The 21,103-nt window shown below is 37.1% G+C and overlaps 1 protein-coding gene across 1 annotated transcript in view; it reads left to right on the top strand.

Annotated features, from left to right (window-relative positions):
* The window catches only part of LOC150107696 (thrombospondin type-1 domain-containing protein 4-like), a 465,880-nt gene that overhangs the window by 75,571 nt on the left and 369,206 nt on the right, over positions 1-21,103 (top strand). The window contains exon 2 of the mRNA XM_090392010.1: positions 954-1,023. Within this exon, the coding sequence (XP_090248136.1) occupies positions 954-1,023 (70 nt within the window). The remainder of the gene's footprint in view (positions 1-953; positions 1,024-21,103) is intronic.

Here is a 21,103-nt window from a genome sequence, read left to right on the forward strand (position 1 = left end):
TCTGACTCCACCGTGGCCCTTCTCTGATGTTGGAGGTTTGTACTACATTCCTCGTTCTCTCGAGATCACGCAACGTCTAAAAGCCGTTTCTAGGCTAAAGTGGGACTCATGAGAGAGCAGAACTATATCCCATGTGTCAAGGCTACAAATCACATGTTCAATGCACCAGTTTGACTAGCTCAGCGAGGATTTAAAATAACGAGATACAAACCACTGCCTTACTTGTGTAGAGTCCACTTGAAAGGAGTCTTCTTAACATTCTAATTGAAAATGTTTTCACCTGTGGCCACAGCAACCTCAAGAAACAGTTGCTAACAGTGTTTAGGATTCTGTTCTAGTTGACGTTTCTCTTGGATGCCTTTTGCCAGTGCTTCCTGTAATAGTTCCTGTCTCTGAAAGTTCGTATATAATACTGAGACAACAATTTGTGATATATTAAGCCAACGTGCTACTTTCACCTGGGACTTCTCGGCTTCAAGTCGTCCAGTGGTCTGCCTTCTCAAAGAATCATCTAAACGATGATGAGTTGCCATTTCTGAAGCTAGAGATTTGGGTAACCCATTGAGTAAGCCAGAAAACGGGAATGAAGTAAGTAGTCGCAACACATGTTTTTAAATGAGTAATTTGCAATGTATGCGGACCTGTTGACTGCTAGATCAATTTCTATTGAATACTCGAACTTTGCATGCCCAAATGCATACGATATCAAACAATCGTCTTGGGAGATACTGTGAAGAATAAAATATTCATGAAAAAAAAAAAAACATTTTGTTCTGTTTATATATGGTCTAAACAGATTTAATAAGTTTTTGACAATAAAATATTAACTGCTGTCTCAGATAACTTTGGCTGTTTGTAATTAATACTGTATACTATTTGTTGTTCAACATCATGCAGATCATGTTAGAATGAAAGTATTAATTTAATGTGTTTTTTGTTCCTTTTTTTTTCAGACCAGCAATTTTTTTGTTCGTTCTAATCATAACGATAAGGATCACATTCGCTAAAACTAGTTCCAAACAGGTAAGAAAACCACAGAACTTGTTTATAATTATTCTTATTTGCATTATCAATTTATCATCAGGAATAGATTAATGTATAGCAATTTCTTTTTCTAGTTTTTTGTTGTTAATGAGTTTAAAAAGATGTGAACGGTTATTTTATTTCTAGTCAAGAAAACATTGGTTATAAAAGATATATTAATAAATACGAAATTAAACTGTGAATGTGTAAACAGCGAGTGTTTTTTAGACATACAAATATTTACATCACGCTAGTCACTAACGGCGAAATATGCAGCAAATTTAAATTTTCATAATTACTTGTGAACTCATCAGAAGAGTACTATATGAAATATTTTTCGAGTTCATTTAGTCAGCTAGATTTGTATGTGAAAGAGAAAACCATTTACGCAGCATTTTTTTCTTTTTTTTTTTTATCCACAAAGAAGCAAACAGTTTGAGAAACTTATGCACCTTACAGACATGCACTCAGCCAAAACGTTATGACCACCTGGTAGCACGTTGGGTCTCCTTTGGCTGGGATAACCGCTTGTATCCCTCTTGGCATTGACTTCACTAGAGCTGAAAGTGTCCTCCGGTCTGCTGCGCAAACTGAAGAATAAGGTCCTAGAGATCAGCGACCGAGCTAGGAAATGGTATCGACTGACAGATGCTCCAGTCCACATTTTCCCAAATGTTTTATTGGATTCAAATCGAGAAATTTAGGCGGCTATGGAGTGTATACATGCTTAGATATGCTTTTCGAACTATGCTTGCATAATGTGAGCCTTGTGACGCAGGCCTTGTGTTGCTGGAAAAGTCAAGATGTCTGTCGGGCCAAGAATCAGCGGTGAAGGTGTGTTCAATGGAGATGAGAGAGGACCCAATGATGTCCGTAAGCACAATGCCCATACCGCCACCTGCCTCTTTTTCGGTTAACGTGCAGTTTGGCTAGCTGGAAACAAACGTTTTTATGATGTTTTTTTTGGCCACGAATGTAAATTCCTCTTTTTTTTTTCTTCAATTTTCTGAGTTCTAATTCTAAGTCAATGCAACTGAACTAGATTGGTACTTGGATAATATTGCTAGTTACTAATAATATTGCAGTTGAGTGGGGGGAGGTGCTGCTATTCATTTTTAAGAGAAAAATGAAATAACAAAATAATAATAATAATAATAATAGCAAATAAATAATAAAGAATAAAAATGAATTCATGGCTTTCTGCAGAATAGTGGGATGTGAAGTCTTTACCATGAACTTGGCAAGTCTTGGGCAATTGTGGGATATCCCAAAAATATGTACTTGTTCTCAGGGCTTTCGAACATCACAAGAATAACCTTAAAGAAATGGCTGAATGGAACAAAGGAAAGGCTATCAGAAGAAAATTTCTGATAGGCTATCAGAAAAACTATTGTGAAGTTAACTGGTCTCATAATGGAAGTGGACTGGTTTTGTTTTCCTTCTAGAAAACTTGGGTGAGTTTGTCAACAGAAAAATTGGACAGATAAATACACGTAATTGACCTTATAGCCTTGGTTGTTTTGGCCGTAATGCCAAAAAAACAATAGTAGCCGTTACAGTATGTTATTCCAGTTTGTATTATGATTTGAATGATGTGGAAGACTTAAAGATAACATCGGGATTTTCGATCAAAAAAAAAGAAGGAAGATATTACGGAGTTATAGCAGAAGCTTTTTGAAAGCCTTAGAAATTCTATCCATCCACCCATCAGAACACTTAAGCCATAGAATTCAAATTATCAGAAATATGACATGTGTGCTAACTAATATCACAATACGTAATCAAAATAGCATTACATGTTAAAAACACCCTTAGCAATAACCATACATTTTTTCTTGCTTCTTATTGTTCTTTTTTCTGATAAGGTCTAGATTAAACATTTGCAATGTCATTGTGAGAAAGAAAGTCCAAATCAAGTATTTCTATACAACTATGTTAACGGTGTTGATTTTTCTATTTTTCATTTGCAATTTTTTTTAAAAAACGAAAACGTCATTATTATTATTATTATTATACTGCAGAGTAAAGAAACAGTAAACTGAAAAGGGAAAAAAATTGAACCTAATGAGAAGAAAACTAAATCACCGTTGACATAGTTGCATAGAAATACTCGATTTGGAATTCTTTTCTCGCAATGACGTTGCAAATGTTTAATCTAGACCTTATTCCTAAGGAGCGATATACATATACAGCACTTTGCAACATCATGCGAATTGAGTTCAAAGCCAAATATTTTCGCACGGACGTGTTATGCTGGCAGCTGTAATTTTTTTCTTTTCTTTTTTTTGCTTTCAGTAAACTAATATGTTTACGTTGTAGTACTATTCTTTAAGTTATTATTATAACAAGATTTTAGCATTTCTCATGTAAATAAAAGAAAAATGAATGAACTGTGGAAGGAGTATAGTTTATTTACGCACGCACACACACACACATCCAAAGATTTAAATAATTCATACCTTTATTGACAGAAGTTAATATCATATTGTTCCACATATGACCATTCTATTAGAAAATTGGTAGTAGTGTACACTACTCATCTTTAAAAGCATTGATAAGCTCCACTAATGAAGAAAGAAGTCTTGATTAATTCTGTGTTCTGTGTTCGAATTCATTCCAGAGATATTCTATCGATCTTGGCCACTGAGCCTGTCACTGTAACGTTCCTGTTATTTTCATTCCAACTATTCACGATTGCTTTGCGAAACGAAAAATTGCACTTCGTGTATAGAGGCTTAAGTGCTGTGAAGACATAATGTCGGAGGTTTAATGGATTTTTTACAACACTCAGAAAGGATTAAAAAGAATTTAATACTTCCTATATTTCGTCCTAGTCACTAGGACATCTACGGGGATTACAAAAATAACTAATGTAACATAACACAAATATCATACAATACTAAGCCCAACCACGTGGGTGACACTAAAGTCCTATCTAGGTGTGAGCGCCCTCTAAGGGCGGTTATAAGTGGCCTGGAATATAAAGTAGGACATCTGGTGATGAGTGTTTCCCAAATTTTCGGAAGCTTAATGCAACCGTATTTATTAAGATTTGGTTGATTTCTAAGAGATGCTGCTGCTTCTAAGAATAGTCTCTCTTTCTTGAATTTGCTGTGATGGAGCATGGTGATTTTCTTCCATGATACTCTGTGGGTGGTGTCCAAGACATGGTCAGCCAAGCCTGAATGACCATAGTTGTGTTTACAGATGTAAGACTCGTGTTCCTCTAAGCGGATTGATGCTGATCCGCCTGTCTGTCCAAAGTACACCAGCTTACAGGAACAGGGTACTTTGTAAACTCCAGGCAGAGAGAGGAGGGAGCTGATCTTTTGTAGAACGGATAAGGGTAGCAAGTTTGCGGTGGGGTTTATATGCTGTGTGTAGGTTGTACGTTTTTAGAATCTTGGCTATTTTTTCGGATGTGCCACGGATGTAGGGTATGGTGATGGCATTTTTAAATTCTTGTTGATGAGAAGGACCGGGAATGGGAAAGGAACTAATTATTTTTTTGATACTGTGATCGCTGTAGCCATTGGAGAGGAAAGTGTTGTGTATGTAGTTAAGCTCAGTCGTGAGGGCGGTTCCACTGGAACAAAGATTGTGGGCTCTCTTGGCAAGAGGTTTAATAATGCCATATTGTTGAGAGGGGTGGTGTGAGAGTTTGTGAATGTATCTGCCTGTGTGTGTGGGTTTTCTGTATACAGTGAATGCAAGTGTATCATTAGGCAGGCGTGTGACTAAGGTGTCTAGGAAGGGTAAACAATTGTTCTTTTCCTTTTCCATAGTAAACTGGATTCTTGGATGTAGGCTATTAAGATGACTGAGGAAGGAGTCTGATGTGTCTGGGCCATGAGGCCAAATAGAGAACACATCATCTACATATCTTAGCCAGATAGAAGGTTTGAATGTGGCTGAGTCTATGGCTCGTTTTTAAATCTTCCATATAGAAATTGGCAAGGGGGGGGGAGAGAGAGGGGGAAACCCATGGCAGTTCCCTCTATCTGCTTGTAGATTTTGTTCTTCTAAGAAAAATACCCAGAGTTAATGGCAAAGGAAAAGAGATCTAAGATGTCAGAAGGGAAAACTTTTTGTAAGAGAGATAAGGTGTTAGTTAAGGGAATATTAGTAAACAAAGAGGAGATTTGTTTGATTTGGTTGATTTCTAAGAGATGCTGCTGCTTCTAAGAATAGTCTCTCTTTCTTGAATTTGCTGTGATGGAGCATGGTGGTTTTCTTCCATCATACTCTGTGGGTGGTGTCCAAGACATGGTCAGCCAAGCCTGAATGACCATACTTGTGTTTACAGATGTAAGACTTGTGCAAGCAGACATATTGGTAAGCTTTGATATCTCCTCTTTGTTTACTAATATTCTCTTAACTGACACCTTATCTCTCTTACAAAAAGTTTTCCCTTCTGACATCTTAGATCTCTTTTCCTTTGCCATTAACTCTGGGTATTTTTGTTGGAAGAACAAAATCTACAAGCATATAGAGGGAACTGCCATGGGTTCCTCCTCTCTCCCTCCTTGCCAATTTCTATATGGCAGATTTTGGAAAACGAGCCATAGACTCAGCCCCACTCAAACCTTCTATCTGGCTAAGATATCTAGATGATGTGTTCTCTATTTGGCCTCATGGCCCAGACACATTAGACTCCTTCCTCAGTCATCTCAATAGCCTACATCCAAGAATCCAGTTTACTAATGAAAAGGAAAAGAACAATTGTTTACCCTTCCTAGACACCTTAGTCACACGCCTGCCTAATGATACACTTGCCTTCACTGTATACAGAAAACCCACACACACAGGCAGATACATTCACAAACTCTCACACCACCACCCCTCTCAACAATATGGCATTATTAAACCTCTTACCAAGAGAGCCCACAATCTTTGTTCCAGTGGAACCGCCCTCACGACTGAGCTTAACTACATACACAACACTTTCCTCTCCAATGGCTATAGCGATCACAGTATCAAAAAAATAATTAGTTCCTTTCCCATTCCCGGTCCTTCTCATCAACAAGAATTTAAAAATGCCATCACCATACCCTACATCCGTGGCACATTCGAAAAAATAGCCAAGATTCTAAAAAAGTACAACCTACACACAGCATATAAACCCACCGCAAACTTGCTACCCTTATCCGTTCTACAAAAGATCAGCTCTCTCCTCTCTCTCTCTGCCTGGAGTTTACAAAGTACCCTGTTCCTGTAAGCTGGCGTACTTTGGACAGACAGGCAGATCAGCATCCATCCGCTTAGAGGAACACAAGTCTTACATCTGTAAACACAACTATGGTCATTCAGGCTTGGCTGACCATGTCTTGGACACCACCCACAGAGTATCATGGAAAAAAATCACCATGCTCCATCACAGCAAATTTAAGAAAGAGAGACTATTCTTAGAAGCAGCAGCATCTCTTAGAAATCAACCAAATCTTAATAAATACGGTTGCATTAAGCTTCCGAAAATTTGGGAAACACTCATCACAAGATGTCCTACTTTATATTCCAGGCCACCTACAACCGCCCTTAGAGGGCGCTACACCTAGATAGGACTTTAGTGTCACCCACGTGGTTGGGCTTAGTATTGTATGATATTTGTGTTATGTTACATTAGTTATTTTTGTAATCCCCGTAGATGTCCTAGTGACTAGGACGAAATATAGGAAGTATTAAATTCTTTTTAATCCTTTCTGAGTGTTGTAAAAAATCCATTAAACCTCCAACATTATGAAAAATTGCACTGTTGGAAAACATCAGAGCCGGTACCATACAATTATCACAATGCAAGTTGGCCCATGACCAGACATAGCATACTTCGGGGAATGATGGGTGGAAATAATAATTTCTGACCAATACCTCTTCTCAGATCCAAATGCCAATACTGGAATCCTGTTTCCAGTATTGGCTACGCAACAACAACAACAACCACAATGCAGGCCATACACACAGTTGTTCAGAACGTCAGTGTAGGATCCAGTAGTCATGATTCCATTTACGACTAGTATAACTAATCCACACCATCAGAAGCAACCCATTATTATACAGTCATCTCCCAACTTTGTCGTTGAGAGAACACGTTTTTTTTTTTACAATCGTAAAAAGCGTTCTTCAAATATCTCTTCTTGTCCAAATATGTCCATCAGATTGGAAAAGATGATGCTATTCGTAGCGTTCTGTAATGCAGTCATAATAGCGACGCAACATTTGTCTTTCGATTAGAATGATCTTGGTTTTTGAATCAGGGGCGGCTCGTGCATAGGCACTGCGGAACTGCAGCACCCCCAATTTTTCTCGATATATAAATATATTTATTAATTTATTTATATTTGCTTGTAATATTTAATTTTATCATCAACAATCCTATACAATTCTCTTATTTTGTATAAAAAAATAATAAAAATCTATCTTGTAGCACTTAGGAGGGCGAAGGACACTAGCAGCACTGTTTACCACAGTGTCATATTGCTACCCGCGCAAGCATATGCACGTCATAGTGAGATGCGAACTATTAGCGTAATGCGGCACTGTCCGTCGCGCAGTTCCACTGTTGTTTATATGCGATTTACGCAAGTCGTAGAGTGTTCGTAGTGCTTAACGTCTCTTTAAATATTTGGACATTAAATTAAAGCCATAACATTTGTTATAGTTTTTATTTTAGAACATTATTGGGATTATGATAATGGATTTTATTTTAAAGTAATTTTGAATTATACCAAGCTATATAATTTTATCGACAATTAACAATATTGTTTCATGTTTAATTTTTTTCTTTTTTTTTGATTTTTACCATAATTTTGATATTTTATCCAAACACGTATACACTGTACTTACAGTGTGCATGTATATTTCGAAAGTTGCAGCACCCCAACGATTTCATGCCACGAGCAGCCACTGGTTTGAATCCATTCTAGAACACAAACTTCATGAGAGCTTTTCAAGTAAAGATCTTATAAGTAAATGGAAGGATTTTTAGGTAAACCAGCTAGAGAACATATGAAATAAACATGCCTAATATACTGGCACCATAATTCTTATTTTATTCGACCAAAATTCGAACCATTACGAGTGCCTGGACAAGCTCTCGATCGCACGTATTAATGGTGAAGAATGAGAGATCATAATATCAATTATAAAACTATAAAAACCGAAATGTAGCGTTTACAAAATTAATTATCTTCAAAAGCGACTCCTTTGACCGCCACAGAGGTTTCAGCATTCCTATCGCTGCCGAAATCGCCTATGTTGCCCATCAAAAGTTTATTTTTGATTGTCAACATTGGTTTAATTTTGATCAACATCAATGTTGAATTACCAATTCAATGAAGACATTAAAATGTACATAAATAAATCAATCTTAGTCTATCAAAATATTAACCCACTTTAGTTTGACATTTCTTGCTCGAGAGCGCCATAAAAATAAATACAAATTCAATCCAGTAATTTCGATTTCTGAAAAAAACTTTTTTTTTTTTTTTTTTTTTAAAAAAGATACCAGCTAAGAAGTAACATGTTTAAGGAGTATAAACCTCGGCAAAACCCAAAGGCGTTGAAAGAATCTTGACGCCTAGGGCGAAACAAAAACATGGCGCCCTCATACGTCAATGTTTGACTCCCAGCTGAAACTACAGTTTCGTTTCAATAACTACGAATAAAATTATCGTATTTATTACAATATGATGATATATAATATAATATAATATTTATTACATGGTGTTTGAAAATGTAGTTTGCATTATTGTAAACTCTATGCTAAGCAGTTTAACAAGACGTCTATATTTGGCTATGGATTCTTTCACCCCAGGCGGTCGGTTTTTTTCGCCCCCGCTTTGCCATTTCGTTAGGTGTAACTGAAACTTTTGTTTTTAACTTTTAAGTCAAACAACCCATTTAAAACTAGCATTTAAATAATTGTGATTCTAAATTTCGGAACAATTATTGTGCATCCACTCCAGTTTGTTTAATAAAAAGAGAAATTGATCCAAAACACAAGAAAAGTTTAAAAAAAAAAAAACTATCTGAGATTAATCGTCCACTTCCACGATGTATTTAATGCTAACATTTCTCTCTTTTTTTATATTAATACAGATTTGTGGCAGTGAGAATTATATTTATTTATTTTAGCTGAAAATGGAGACTGTGACTTACTTTGATAATAAAAATATTTGTACTTCGCGACTTATTGCGAGTTTATAGAATTTAATGACTGTTTATTTACGTCACACATGTTAAGATGTGTGAACAGATCCATTTTGTATTTAATTACCGGATGAGCATGCGCAATAAGCACAAAATGTATTTCATTGAAGTTTGTAAAGAGAAAAATGTTCACCGATCACTGTTATTTCTGTAATGTAATCCAAATATATAAAATAATCTACGCAAATAAAAATAAAATAATAACAGTATAAGATTTTTAGACATATTTATAAGTTGGTGCTAATTTGTTTAATTTGTAAACGAACATGATATTTAATTAAATGAATTGTCAAAGTAAGACGTTCTTTGGCTGTTGTTTATTCTAATTTTTTAGCGTAGTTTTTCCAGGCGTGTTTTCCAAATTGTCTGAAGCGCCTCCTAACGGATAAAAAGTGAAGCAATATCCGAATAATGACTTAATTCGTGCAATTGCAGTGTTGAATATGTGTATAGTTTATCTCGATGAAATATGCATACTTCCACCTTCTACTTGAAATTTATTAATGAGGGATATTTAAAGTAAATAAATATTTAAGTTACATTTTCAGTTAGCCAGAAAACGGGCGGAATCCAAAACTTTATTACTTAAATCTCAAACTGTTCGGTCCCAGTTTATACAATAAATTACAGCAAATCATTGGTTTGGGAGGTTTAGTTGTTGTTAGAATGTGGGCTACCACATCAAGGTAAATACTATTCACGACTTCATTACTTCATCCTTGCTTAACTTGTTATTTTTATCCTGGAAACTGCCTCACTTATAGGGAAATAGGAGATTAAAATATTTAATTTTCTTGTGTTGTTAATACATTATTAACGTACTTTATCAGATGAATGCAACCTTGCTCCTAAAATGTTTAATTATTTGCAATAAATGTATTAAATCAAGCCATTGCATTTGTGCTGTATACACTGCTTGGAAAGAAGTTAGCTGACACCCCCATGGGCAAGGTACATCGTGCCATTTAACGAGTCACGTGTTTGTACCCCGTGTAAATTACAGGAATATGATGCTTCCAAACCAGTGCAATTGTGGTCAGGTGAAATGGTCGCGAAAAGGAAATTTGAAAAAGGCGTTGGGATAGGATGCCATGTTGCAGGCCTATCTGTTTGGCAAGCTGTTTATAAATTGGGCCATCCCAGGTCGAATCTGTGATACTGTACTGAGATGGAAGCATAAAGAATGAACTGAAAGTAAAAGTAAGATCCCACCACACACACACACACACACACACACACACACACACACACACACACACACACACACACACACACACACACACACACCGAACGTGACTGTAGGGTGCTACGAAGGATAATATATAAAAACTGCCATTCGTTGGCCGATACGTTGAACGTGGAGTTCCTAGCATCGACTGGAATATCAATCTGCACAACATGGGTTTCTATAGTAGGACCGCCGTATGCAAGCCCCATATTACATGAACCAACATACAGCTTCAATGATGCGAGCATGTACAGTGGAGCTTCGAAAGCTGTTATAGAGTGACGAATCACGCTACACCCCCTACCGTGCAGACGGACAGAGGTGGAAGTAGCGGATGTCCGGTGAACGTCTCTTAGCGGAATGCGTAATCCCAACTATGAAATTCGGAGATGGCGGTATGATGGTATGTTGTTTTTCCTAGTTTGTTCTCGGACCTCTCTTTGTGGTGCCACGAACATTGAACTGCGAGAGGTATCTGAATCTTCTGGATAATGATAAGGCAATGCTTCCTGCGGAACTGACCATTGTCTCTTTCAGCGCGACAATGCATCACGTCATATGGCTGTTGCTGTAAACTACGTGATTTGGGGACATGAACGTCACCACATTTGACTGGCCTCTACTGAACATCTACTGGATGAATTGGAGAGTCGGTTGAGGTCAAGAGACATCCGCCCCACAACAATCCAGCACCTCATTACATGCTTACAGGAAGAATGTTTCAAAATTTCCATTGGTTGCTATCGTGAAAGATATGTCCCATAGGATTGCTGCAGTCATCGCAGAGAAAGAAGGTCCTGCATCTTATTAAGGTGGGCGACATGGCTGTCGCACTATGGTATCCGCTGACTTCTTTCCCAGCAGTGTATATTGTGGGTCGTATTGAAGGGGGAGCAAAAGAGGCAATTATGACGTAGTTGAAATAGATAAGTTTATAAAGAATGGAAAAAGCGACACGGGAAAATTCGAATGTTAAATCTTTTGAAAATGGCCATGCTAAAATTCTTCTCTTCCGTCCTCAAGACGAATTGAGAAGAATTGAGAAGAATCCTTATGGATAGCATCTTTACACCCTTTTCTGTCAAAAGCAAACTCTTTCATATGCCAACAGTTTTGAAAGTCCGATGCAGTTCTAATGACTTTATGCGGTTTCAATTTTGGTCTCCCCTGGGTCTTGTACCCACCATGGTGCCTTCAAACGCAAGGCGAGGAAATCTGTCTGTTCTATTGCCGAAACAACGGAGCTGATACTCTTTAACTGTGTTGAGAATTGTTGAATTAGGGATATTCAAATCTTGTTACATGTGCAATTTATTTTTCAAGTAGCTTCAAGTTTCTGCCCCATAGACAGTTTGGGTTTTATAATACTTTAGTATAATTTTATTTTTAGAGTTGTAGGAATTTTGTTGTTTTTCCAAATTTTATTAAGTTTATTCATCGTTGACCATGCAATAGAAAGATGTTTTATTGCTGCTATGTTATTTAAATTTCAAGTCAAGAATGCTCCTAAGTAATTAAAACCATTAACCTGTTCTGCGGTTTTCTGATTAAGTGGTATTTGTGTATCTTCTCAGAAGAGACTAGGGAATGGAAAAAAATCAGTTTATATACCTTTATTGAAGAAAGGCGATGCAAGAGAGTGCGAAAATTACAGAATAATAACACTGATTTCTCGTGCAAGCAAAGTCTTACTTACTTAAGATCATTCAGAAAAGACTGGAACCATTCATGAAGAGAGAAATGCCAGATGAACAGACAGGATTTCGAAAAGGCAGAGGAACAAGAGATCAAATCGCCAATATGAGATAGCTAATAGAAAGAACACAGGAATATCAAAAGAATGTCTATTTTTGTTTCCTTGACTATAGTAAGGCATTTGACTCAGTAGATCATGTGAAACTGTGGAATGTGTTAAGAACAACACGAGTACAGAGCATTTCATTATCCTTCTGATGAATCTTTATTGTGAACAATAAACTATTGTCCGAACAGAGCTTTGAGAACCTGAGTATTTGACAATAGGTAAAGGGGTGCGACAAGGATGTATCTTATCTCCGTACCTGTTTAATTTGTACAGCGAATACATTTTAACAATGGCAGGGTTGGAGAGTCTTCAGTTGGAATTAAAATTGGTGAAAGAAATATTAATAATTTGAATGCAAAGAAGATTTGGAGGAACTTATGAAAGTTAAAGAAGAAAGTGCTAAATATGGCCTTAAACTTAACCTCAAAAAGACAAAAAGTATGGCAACATGCAAACTTAATGATTTTGAAGTAGATGGGGAAGAAATGGAAGTAGTTAACAATTTTGTGCTCCTAGGATCCCGAATTGATCAAGATGGGTATTGTACTGAAGAAGTTAGAAGAAGATTATTACTCGGAAAGAAAGCAATGACAAATTTAAGCAAGATCTTTAAAGATAAAGGTATTAGCCTCTCAATGAAAATCAGAATCGTGAGAGAGCAATGGTATCCCCTGTGGTACTGTATGGATGTGAAAGTTGGACTCTCAGAAAGAGTGAAAGAAGGAAGATAGATGCATTTGAATTATGGGCTTGGAGACGCTTACTAAGAATAACATGGACTGCAAAGCAAACCAATAAATCAGTGATAGACAGAATAAAGCCAGATTGCTCCCTTGAAGCTATGATTATCAAGCAAAAATTGTCATACTTCGGACATATTATGCGAGCAAATGACAGTCTGGAGAAGATGATGATGCTTGCTAAAGTTGATGGAAGCAGGAGAAGAGGAAGACCAAGAATTAGATGGGTGGATGGAGTTAAAGAAACAACTGGAATGCGTTTGAAAATTCTAAAAGATATGGCCAGGGACAGATCTGAATGGAGAATGTATGTTCATAGAATCACCAGGAGTCGAAAAGACTCGATGGAACATACCAACAACAAGAATTTTGTTGTTTTTCCAAATTTTATTAAGTTTATTCATCGTTGACCATGCAATAGAAAGATGTTTTATTGCTGCTATGTCATTTAAATTGCAAGTCAAGTATGCTTCCAAGTAATTAAAACCATTAACTTATGCTACAGTTTCCTGATTAAGTGGCATTTTGTGTATTTTCTGGGTGTCTCCAATTTTTATTATCTTCGTTTTTATTGAAATTTATAGTTTTATTGTAATTCCTATATGTTTTTGTAATTTTGCATGCTTGTATTGGAGATTTGATTTGTTATCTGTTATAATTACTACATCGTCATTATTAAAATTTCTTAGTATAAATTAATTCATTTTAATAATAAAAAAAATTAAAGTTTTGGAAGTGGAAGAATTTTGGTTCAGATAAGCCTACCAATAGAACAATAACAACCATAAAGCAAAATAAAATGATTTATGATTTTCAGCTTCCATAGCTCAGTTAGAATCAACTATGCTTTTCGGTTGTAAAGATCTGGGTTCAAATCCCATCTAGAATACAAAAAAATACTTAGGACTTTTCTACTGAAGGTGATTTAGCCACTTTCATGTGGAAGGGTATTTGCTTCCGGAAGCTCGTATTTCATGACTCAAGACAGACAAAGTGCCCATAGAATGCACGAAATTGATAGACAAAGCACATTATACAAATAGCATTAACCCACATATCAGAACAATAATTAGATTCCAAGAAGCCAAAGTTATTACTTGGCTGAGCCTAAAACGTAAGGAGAATGTGAATATGTTCTAGTTTCATGGATCGATTAGCATTCTTTATCATCACCATAGCGTGGATTGGACGTGCAGTGTCCCCTTGCCCCAGGGGGATGTCATAAGGAACGCCATTTGGAGTCATGGAGCATTTTAATTGTCATTAAATACCAATAGGAATGCTAGTTCTGATCCCCAGACGCCGATTTACCAGCTACAGTGGTATTCTTAATATCATTAGCAATTTGCATAAACCTTTCGTAATCAGTTGATAGTTTCGTCAGTCGATAGAATTATATAATCAAATTAAAGCAGATTTATACAAAGAAATTACTACTAATCAATGATTTTTCTGACCAATAAGAACATTGTTCTGTGTAAAACAATTACTGTGCTAGATTGCATGTGTTATACTATCTTACGTTCATAACTCTTCATTGTTTATTCTCCTGCTGTAGTTCATTTAAAAGATAATTAGATAGCTTGAAGTTAATCTCATATTCATCGCAGCATATTTTTTACTAGCATCTGAAGGCTGAAGTTTCTTTTCTGTAGTATGGAAGATAGTTCCGATTTTGGTTTTAATCTGATCTCTTCTACCGTTGGAGAGTCAGAATCTCTGGCCTGTTTTTGAATTGGGATATGGAATGCATAGGAAATATTTTAGAGGATCTAAAACATTCTGTGGCATATCCATTCGTTACATTGGTAAATAAATACCCCCCCCCCCTCAAAAAAAAAAAGAATGAAAAAAGCATAGGCAACATTATCAACAGATGAAAAGACAAGTGCACCGTCTCGGCAAGAAATGCACACAGAAATTGAGGAAACTGATACCAAGGAACAAAGGATGGTCCAGAAATCACGGCAGTACGATGTGGAAATAATCAACCAAAACTTCAGAGAGTACTAATAATACAGGTTACTAGTAGGATACTAGGTAAGGAACTAGCAGCATTAGCATAGTCTAGGTTTCTCCGGAAGGGTAACCATATATTATTATTATTATTATTATTATTATTATTATTATTATTATTATTATTATTATTATCTGAGACCTCCAGGGAGTCAAGCACTCATCGAGGAAGGCTGTAAATTACCCGACCCAGCTATCTTACCTTTCCTTAAATTCATTTACAATAGATGCACTCACTACCCCTAAGGGCAAATTATTCCACTCACCCACTGCTCTCTGAGAGAAAAACCTAGCTCTTATCCCTTTCTTGACTCAGAACAACCTTAACTTCTATGGATGCCCCCGTGTTCTCTCCCCGCCTTCCATATAACGAAACATTTCATCATTTCAAATGCTATAACACCCATTCAAAAGTTTATAGACCTCTATCATATCACCCCCTCTTTCTCCTGTTAACCAGAGTCTGTAATCCACATACTCGCAATCTGTCCTCATAATCCCATAAACTCTTCTTTGCACCCTTTCCACAGTTTCTTTATCCCCTTGGAACCCGGGAGACCAAATCTGCGCACATTAATCCAAGTGTGGTCTTATCAAAGCCTTATAAAGAGGCAAAAGGACTTCCTTATCCTTACATGTCAAGATTCGCTTCAGCATAGAAATTATCCTCTGAGTTGTATTTGCAACTTTTGCTATGTGACCTTTGAACTTTAAATTGTTATCCACCAATACACCAAGATTCAGTTTCTTGTAGCATAACCCCGCTAATATAATATGCCACTGGATCTCTAATCACGCCAAAGTGCATAACTTTACACTTATTAACATTAAACTGATAACCATTTTCGTTTGCCCAGATTTCCAGTCTATTATATACATCAGACATCAGCCATAACATCAAAACACTGAATATATTTAGCGTAAAGAACACACTGGCTGGCTGGCTGGTGCGTAGAGCGTGTGTGCGATTAATCACGCTATGCCCTTCTCTGATTAGAATGGCGATAGCTGAGGTTAATCCCTGGAATACGCCTTATTACCGGTAGAGTGCATCATATTAAGTGCAACTTTTAATGGAGGATTGGAGTAATGGTTTGGAAATTTTATAATGCCTGGAAGGATGATTTTCTACAAGTGTACACGTTTCTAGATAACACATTGCTTCCAACATTGTGGCAGTAAAATAGACCCGTGATACTGAACAGCATGTATCAAGAATAAATTAAGAAAAGATGAATATAGGATACAATCAATCCGAGAAGAAAGATCTGATCTTGTCTGGCTATATGTGTATTATCAAGGAGATGGTAAACTGAAATCATTTCAGCTTGAAAAAATTATGCAATACTATTGAAAGTGATTATTACATAGAATGAATTTAAATAGCATGAATATTTGTGTTTGAGATACTTGTTGAAGACCTTGAAGCTTAGGATGATTGAGCAGTAATTCTGTCTCTCTCTCTCTCACTCTTTTTTTTTTTTTTTTATCACAACTAAAAACTCATATATTCCATTTATTACAAAAATCTTCAGATTACCTAGGGCTTAGATCAGTGGTTCTTAACCGAGAAGTTCTGGAATTTGTTAGCACAAATTAATTTAATGATGGTTTAATTAATTAGCAATTATTGATTAATAATAAAAAATCAGCTAAATTACCAAATCTGTGTGAAGTTACCAAATGGAGAAAATCTGTGTGAATGGGGGTGTTACTGAGCTAAAAGCTCTAGTCATGGCTGGGTAACGGCAATAGCCAAGCCTCAGTTAAAACTTCATTGGCTACAGCATTGCCATTCGTTACCCTGGGAGTCCTGACCATTGACCATTGACGCTACTGACAGGATGGGTGAAGCACAAGTGCTTTTCATATTCCCCTTTATCTGTAATGAGAGTTATTTGAGAATGGGAGATTTGTGAGCAATTAAGCTCGCCCTCTGAGGGCAGTAGTGTTAGCTATGATCGGTTGAGAGAAGAATAGCCTTCTGTCTTTTGTGTTTGTAGTAATCAGTCTCATTGTAATTGACAGCTTGCACGATTAGTGGGTTTGAATGTGAACTTGACTTCACGAAGAATTTTTCTGCAAGATCACGAAGAAGGAAGGAGATGTATGGAGTGCCGGTTTCTCGGTGAATTTGTGAATTTCGGATGAACTACGGTGCATCCAGGATCATCCTAAGGCATCTGTTTTGGATTCTCTGTAATTTTGAAATGTTTGATCTTGAAGTGTGACTCCATGCTGGTGAGGCGTAGGTAATGACCGGATGCTTCTTTACCGGATGGTAATGACTGGACGTATTACCATCCGGTAAAGAAGCAATTTATTATGTAGGTTCAATTTGCTCTTGCGGTTGATCAATGGGTAGAGCTGAGCTATGACTTTGGAAGATTTGGAGCAAATGAGATTGATGTGTTTGTTGAAAAGGAGTTTCTTATCCATCAATACCCCAAGATATTTGGTCTCTGATTGCCATGGGATCTTATGACCAGAGAGCAGGATGTCTTCTTTGTTGCAGATCTTTCTTCTTGAAAACATCATGGCTGAGCTTTTGAGGGGGTTTACTGGAATTCTCCAGTTGGTAAGCCAGTGTGCTAGCTCATTGATATTTCCTTGGAGTCTAGTGATTGCTAGGTGAGGGCTGAGCGATCTAGCTAGAATAGGGTGTCGTCGGCATAAAGAGCCGTAGTAGTTGTTTTTGGGTTGAGAGGAATATCTGCCATGTAAGTTGTGAAAAGTATTGGGGCCAGAAGAGAACCTTGAGGTACTCCCGCCAGGATTTCGTGCCTTGAAGAAACAATTCCGTTGAGTTTTACTTGCATGTACATTTTTCATTGATATCTTTCATTGATAACCCTGGGAGTCCTAACATTTTTATTGCAATAAGGAAAAAAATAACCAATTAAAAAGAAGGTGTATTATTAAAATTATAAGTTTTGACGGAAAATATTAAAACTTACAGTTTATTATCAAAGTTTTGCTAAAAAGTCATAGTATACAATATTTTTCTATAAAAATTTACTATAGATTCATTGGAAATTGAATATTAATTTAATATTGTTATTGGTTTTTGTAACTTTATTTAGTAGATTACAAATATTATGAAACTTTTTTACATTCTGTAAATTGTAGCTTATTACCCTATATGTTGATATATATATGATAAATGTTGAAGGACTAAAATAATATTTGAAATATTATTTAACCACATAATTGATACATAAATATTTTATTTTCACAAAATTAAACAAACAAATGCAAACAACACTAACACACTTTTTCAGTAGCTCTATAATAATCAGGACCAGATCGAACACTAAACATCCCCGTGGCGACCGGGTAAGAATAGCCCTACCGCAAATCCATGCGTGTCGTAAGAGGCGACTAAATGGACGCAGAGTTTTGAGAGTTTGAGTTTGGCTCTCTTAAAGTTTTTGCCTTGAGGGAGCATTTTGAGTCTCCGGGGTGGGTGTTCTCCTGCACGGCCCGATGAGCGGCTTTGTCGATGAATACTTTTCCCTGGAATATGAACGGTTGTGCTCAGTGGTGGGGTGAGCCCCGTCACTGAATAGAACCAACGCTGAGCTGGACGGTCTTTCTGCCACTATGGAGTGGTCTAGGGATCGTCCTAATTTTTAGTGGGTGGCTTTACTTAATAATCCCCACCGCAATCCATGCGTGTCGTAAGAGGTGACTAAAATAGACACAGAGTTTTGAGAGTTTGAGTTTCGCTCTCTTAAGGTTTTTGCCTTAAGATAGTAATTTGAGGCTCCGGAGAGAGGATTCTCCAGCAGGGCCCGGTGATGGGCTTTGTCGGTGGATGCCTTTCTCTGGAATACGAGCGGTTCTGCTCGGTGGTGAAGGAGCCCGTCACTGAGTGCAGCCAACGCTCAGTTGGACGGTCTTTCGGCCACTATGGAGTGGTCTAGGGATCGTCCTAATTTTTAGAGTTGGCTTTACTTAAAAATTGCACCACTGTAGTCCATGCATGTCGTAAGAGGCGACTAAAATGGGACGAGTTTCGCTCTCTTAGGTTTCTTCCGAAATTTTGCTCCCGGTGGGGGGGGGGGAGTTGCCCTGGGAGAGTATTTTTTGAATCTCTGGGGAGGGTGTTCTCCGACGTGGTTCGTGAGGAGCCTTGTCGGTGGATGCTTCTCCCTGGAATATGAGCGGTTCTGCTCAGTGGTGGAAACTAACGCTGAGTTGGACGATCTTTCGGCCACTCGTGAGGAGTGGCCCAAAGATCGTCCAGGGATCCTTTTAGTTTTTAGAAAGGGCTTTACTTACATACCAGCCCATGCATGTCGTACGAGACGACTAAAATGGGTACCCAGGGAGGGTAATGAATGGCAATGCTGTAGCCAGTGAAGTTTTAACTGAGCAGTTATTGCTGTTACCCGTCTGCCATGATCAGAGCCTATAGATGTATATTACCATATCCATACATTTTCTTCTACAGATAACGGGGAATATGAAAAGCATTCTTGCTTCACCCATCTAGCCAAAAAAAAAAAAAAAAAAAAAAACCTCACCAACCACCAAACATTAGCGCGTTTCAGTACTTAGCACAGTCCTGCAACGGTTATCGTCCTCAACTCTTGGTTCAAATAAAATCAATCAATTCATGTATAATGTGAGTAACGTGCAACCTTTTTTTCAGTTCTCCTATCCTTCTTCACTTTATGTGCTCTGCCTGACTTTCTCGCTGTCACATTTCATCTTTTTAATCAGCCACAGTTGATCTGAGATGCCCTGATGAGGTTGAAATTATGGGAACTTCTTCATAACTAACATTGCAGTGTATTATAATACCTCTCTAGAGGGTTATGATATTAAATGAGTCAATTTTTAAAGTTTTTGCTGTCACGGAGAACTGATAAGTCCAACAATTTTTGTATCTATTTTTGAATGAAACGCTAGACGATTAACATACAGTTCATTCATAAGACCATCATTATTGAAAATAATACGAGTCTCATGAGCTAATTCAATTCGAAAGGAATATTGTAATGCTAACCTAGATGCAGATGATTTTTGCTTTACAGTATGTAGAAGCCAACAATCCAACTGGTCTGGTTGGCCGAGTGATTATCTTATCCACTCAACAGTCGACGAGGTTCGAATTCCAAAGTGGGCATGGATGTTTGATTATCATTAGGTGGCAGATGAATTTCATTCCCCCATTCTGACACATCTTCCCCCGCCCCCCTTATTAAAAGCCCGAAGTGGCTTAAAAAAATTCCATGCTTGGTCTCTTAGAGTAGTTTCAGGACTGTGTAAAAATAAATAAATGGGGGGGGGGGATGTCCAACCACGGTACTTATGCACTATAGCCTTAAAATATTCATGAGAGGGAGCCACTCTTTCTCACACACACACACACACATACAGATACAGATGCAAAACACTAACTGAGTTTGGTCGGCATGAGTCAATGCAGTGAAGCGAAGTCGATGTTATTAATTCCAAATTTTCCCTTTAGGCAAGAATTATATAAGATAAGTGAGTTAGTACTTCAAATAACCTCTCAATCGTCCATCTAGCTGTTGTCTTTTTTTGTGCTTATTTTTCCAGATATTAGTGGGGAGAGGAGAATTTTAAAATAGGTCGTCGAAGGCTTTTTTAGTTTCTAGTTTCGTAGTTGTTACAATTCCAATTACTGACAAACGCCTCACACGGTTATAAATAAAAGAGAATGATTTATTGTTTCTTGGGCTTAATTTGTGTTCTTTATTGCCACTAGTTAGACAAACTGACAACTTCTTTCTATCGTAATTAGGACAGAAAGTAGTTGTCAATATCTTAATGGATATAAAGTAATTGATCCGATCGGCAAGAATCAAAGAAAGGGACAGGTGAGAGGGCCAACTTGTCAGAAACGTCTAGAGACGTTTATAATAGCTCTCCCTCTTTAAAAAATGTCTAAAAACCTTTGAAAAACATTCTTTTAATATGTTATCATTATATAGAAAAATATAGGTTTTTTTTAAACTGGAAATTCCAGTCTTGGTTCTCTTTTAGAGTTCTTTTGAGACTTCAAAGTAACACGCAACATAGAGTATTGTGAAATCCTACATAAAATTCATTTCA

This window comes from Typopeltis vanoorti, chromosome 4, assembly GCF_054136105.1.
Source record: "Typopeltis vanoorti isolate ZY-2024b chromosome 4, IOZ_Tvanoo_1.0, whole genome shotgun sequence".
NCBI lineage: Eukaryota > Metazoa > Arthropoda > Arachnida > Uropygi > Thelyphonidae > Typopeltis > Typopeltis vanoorti.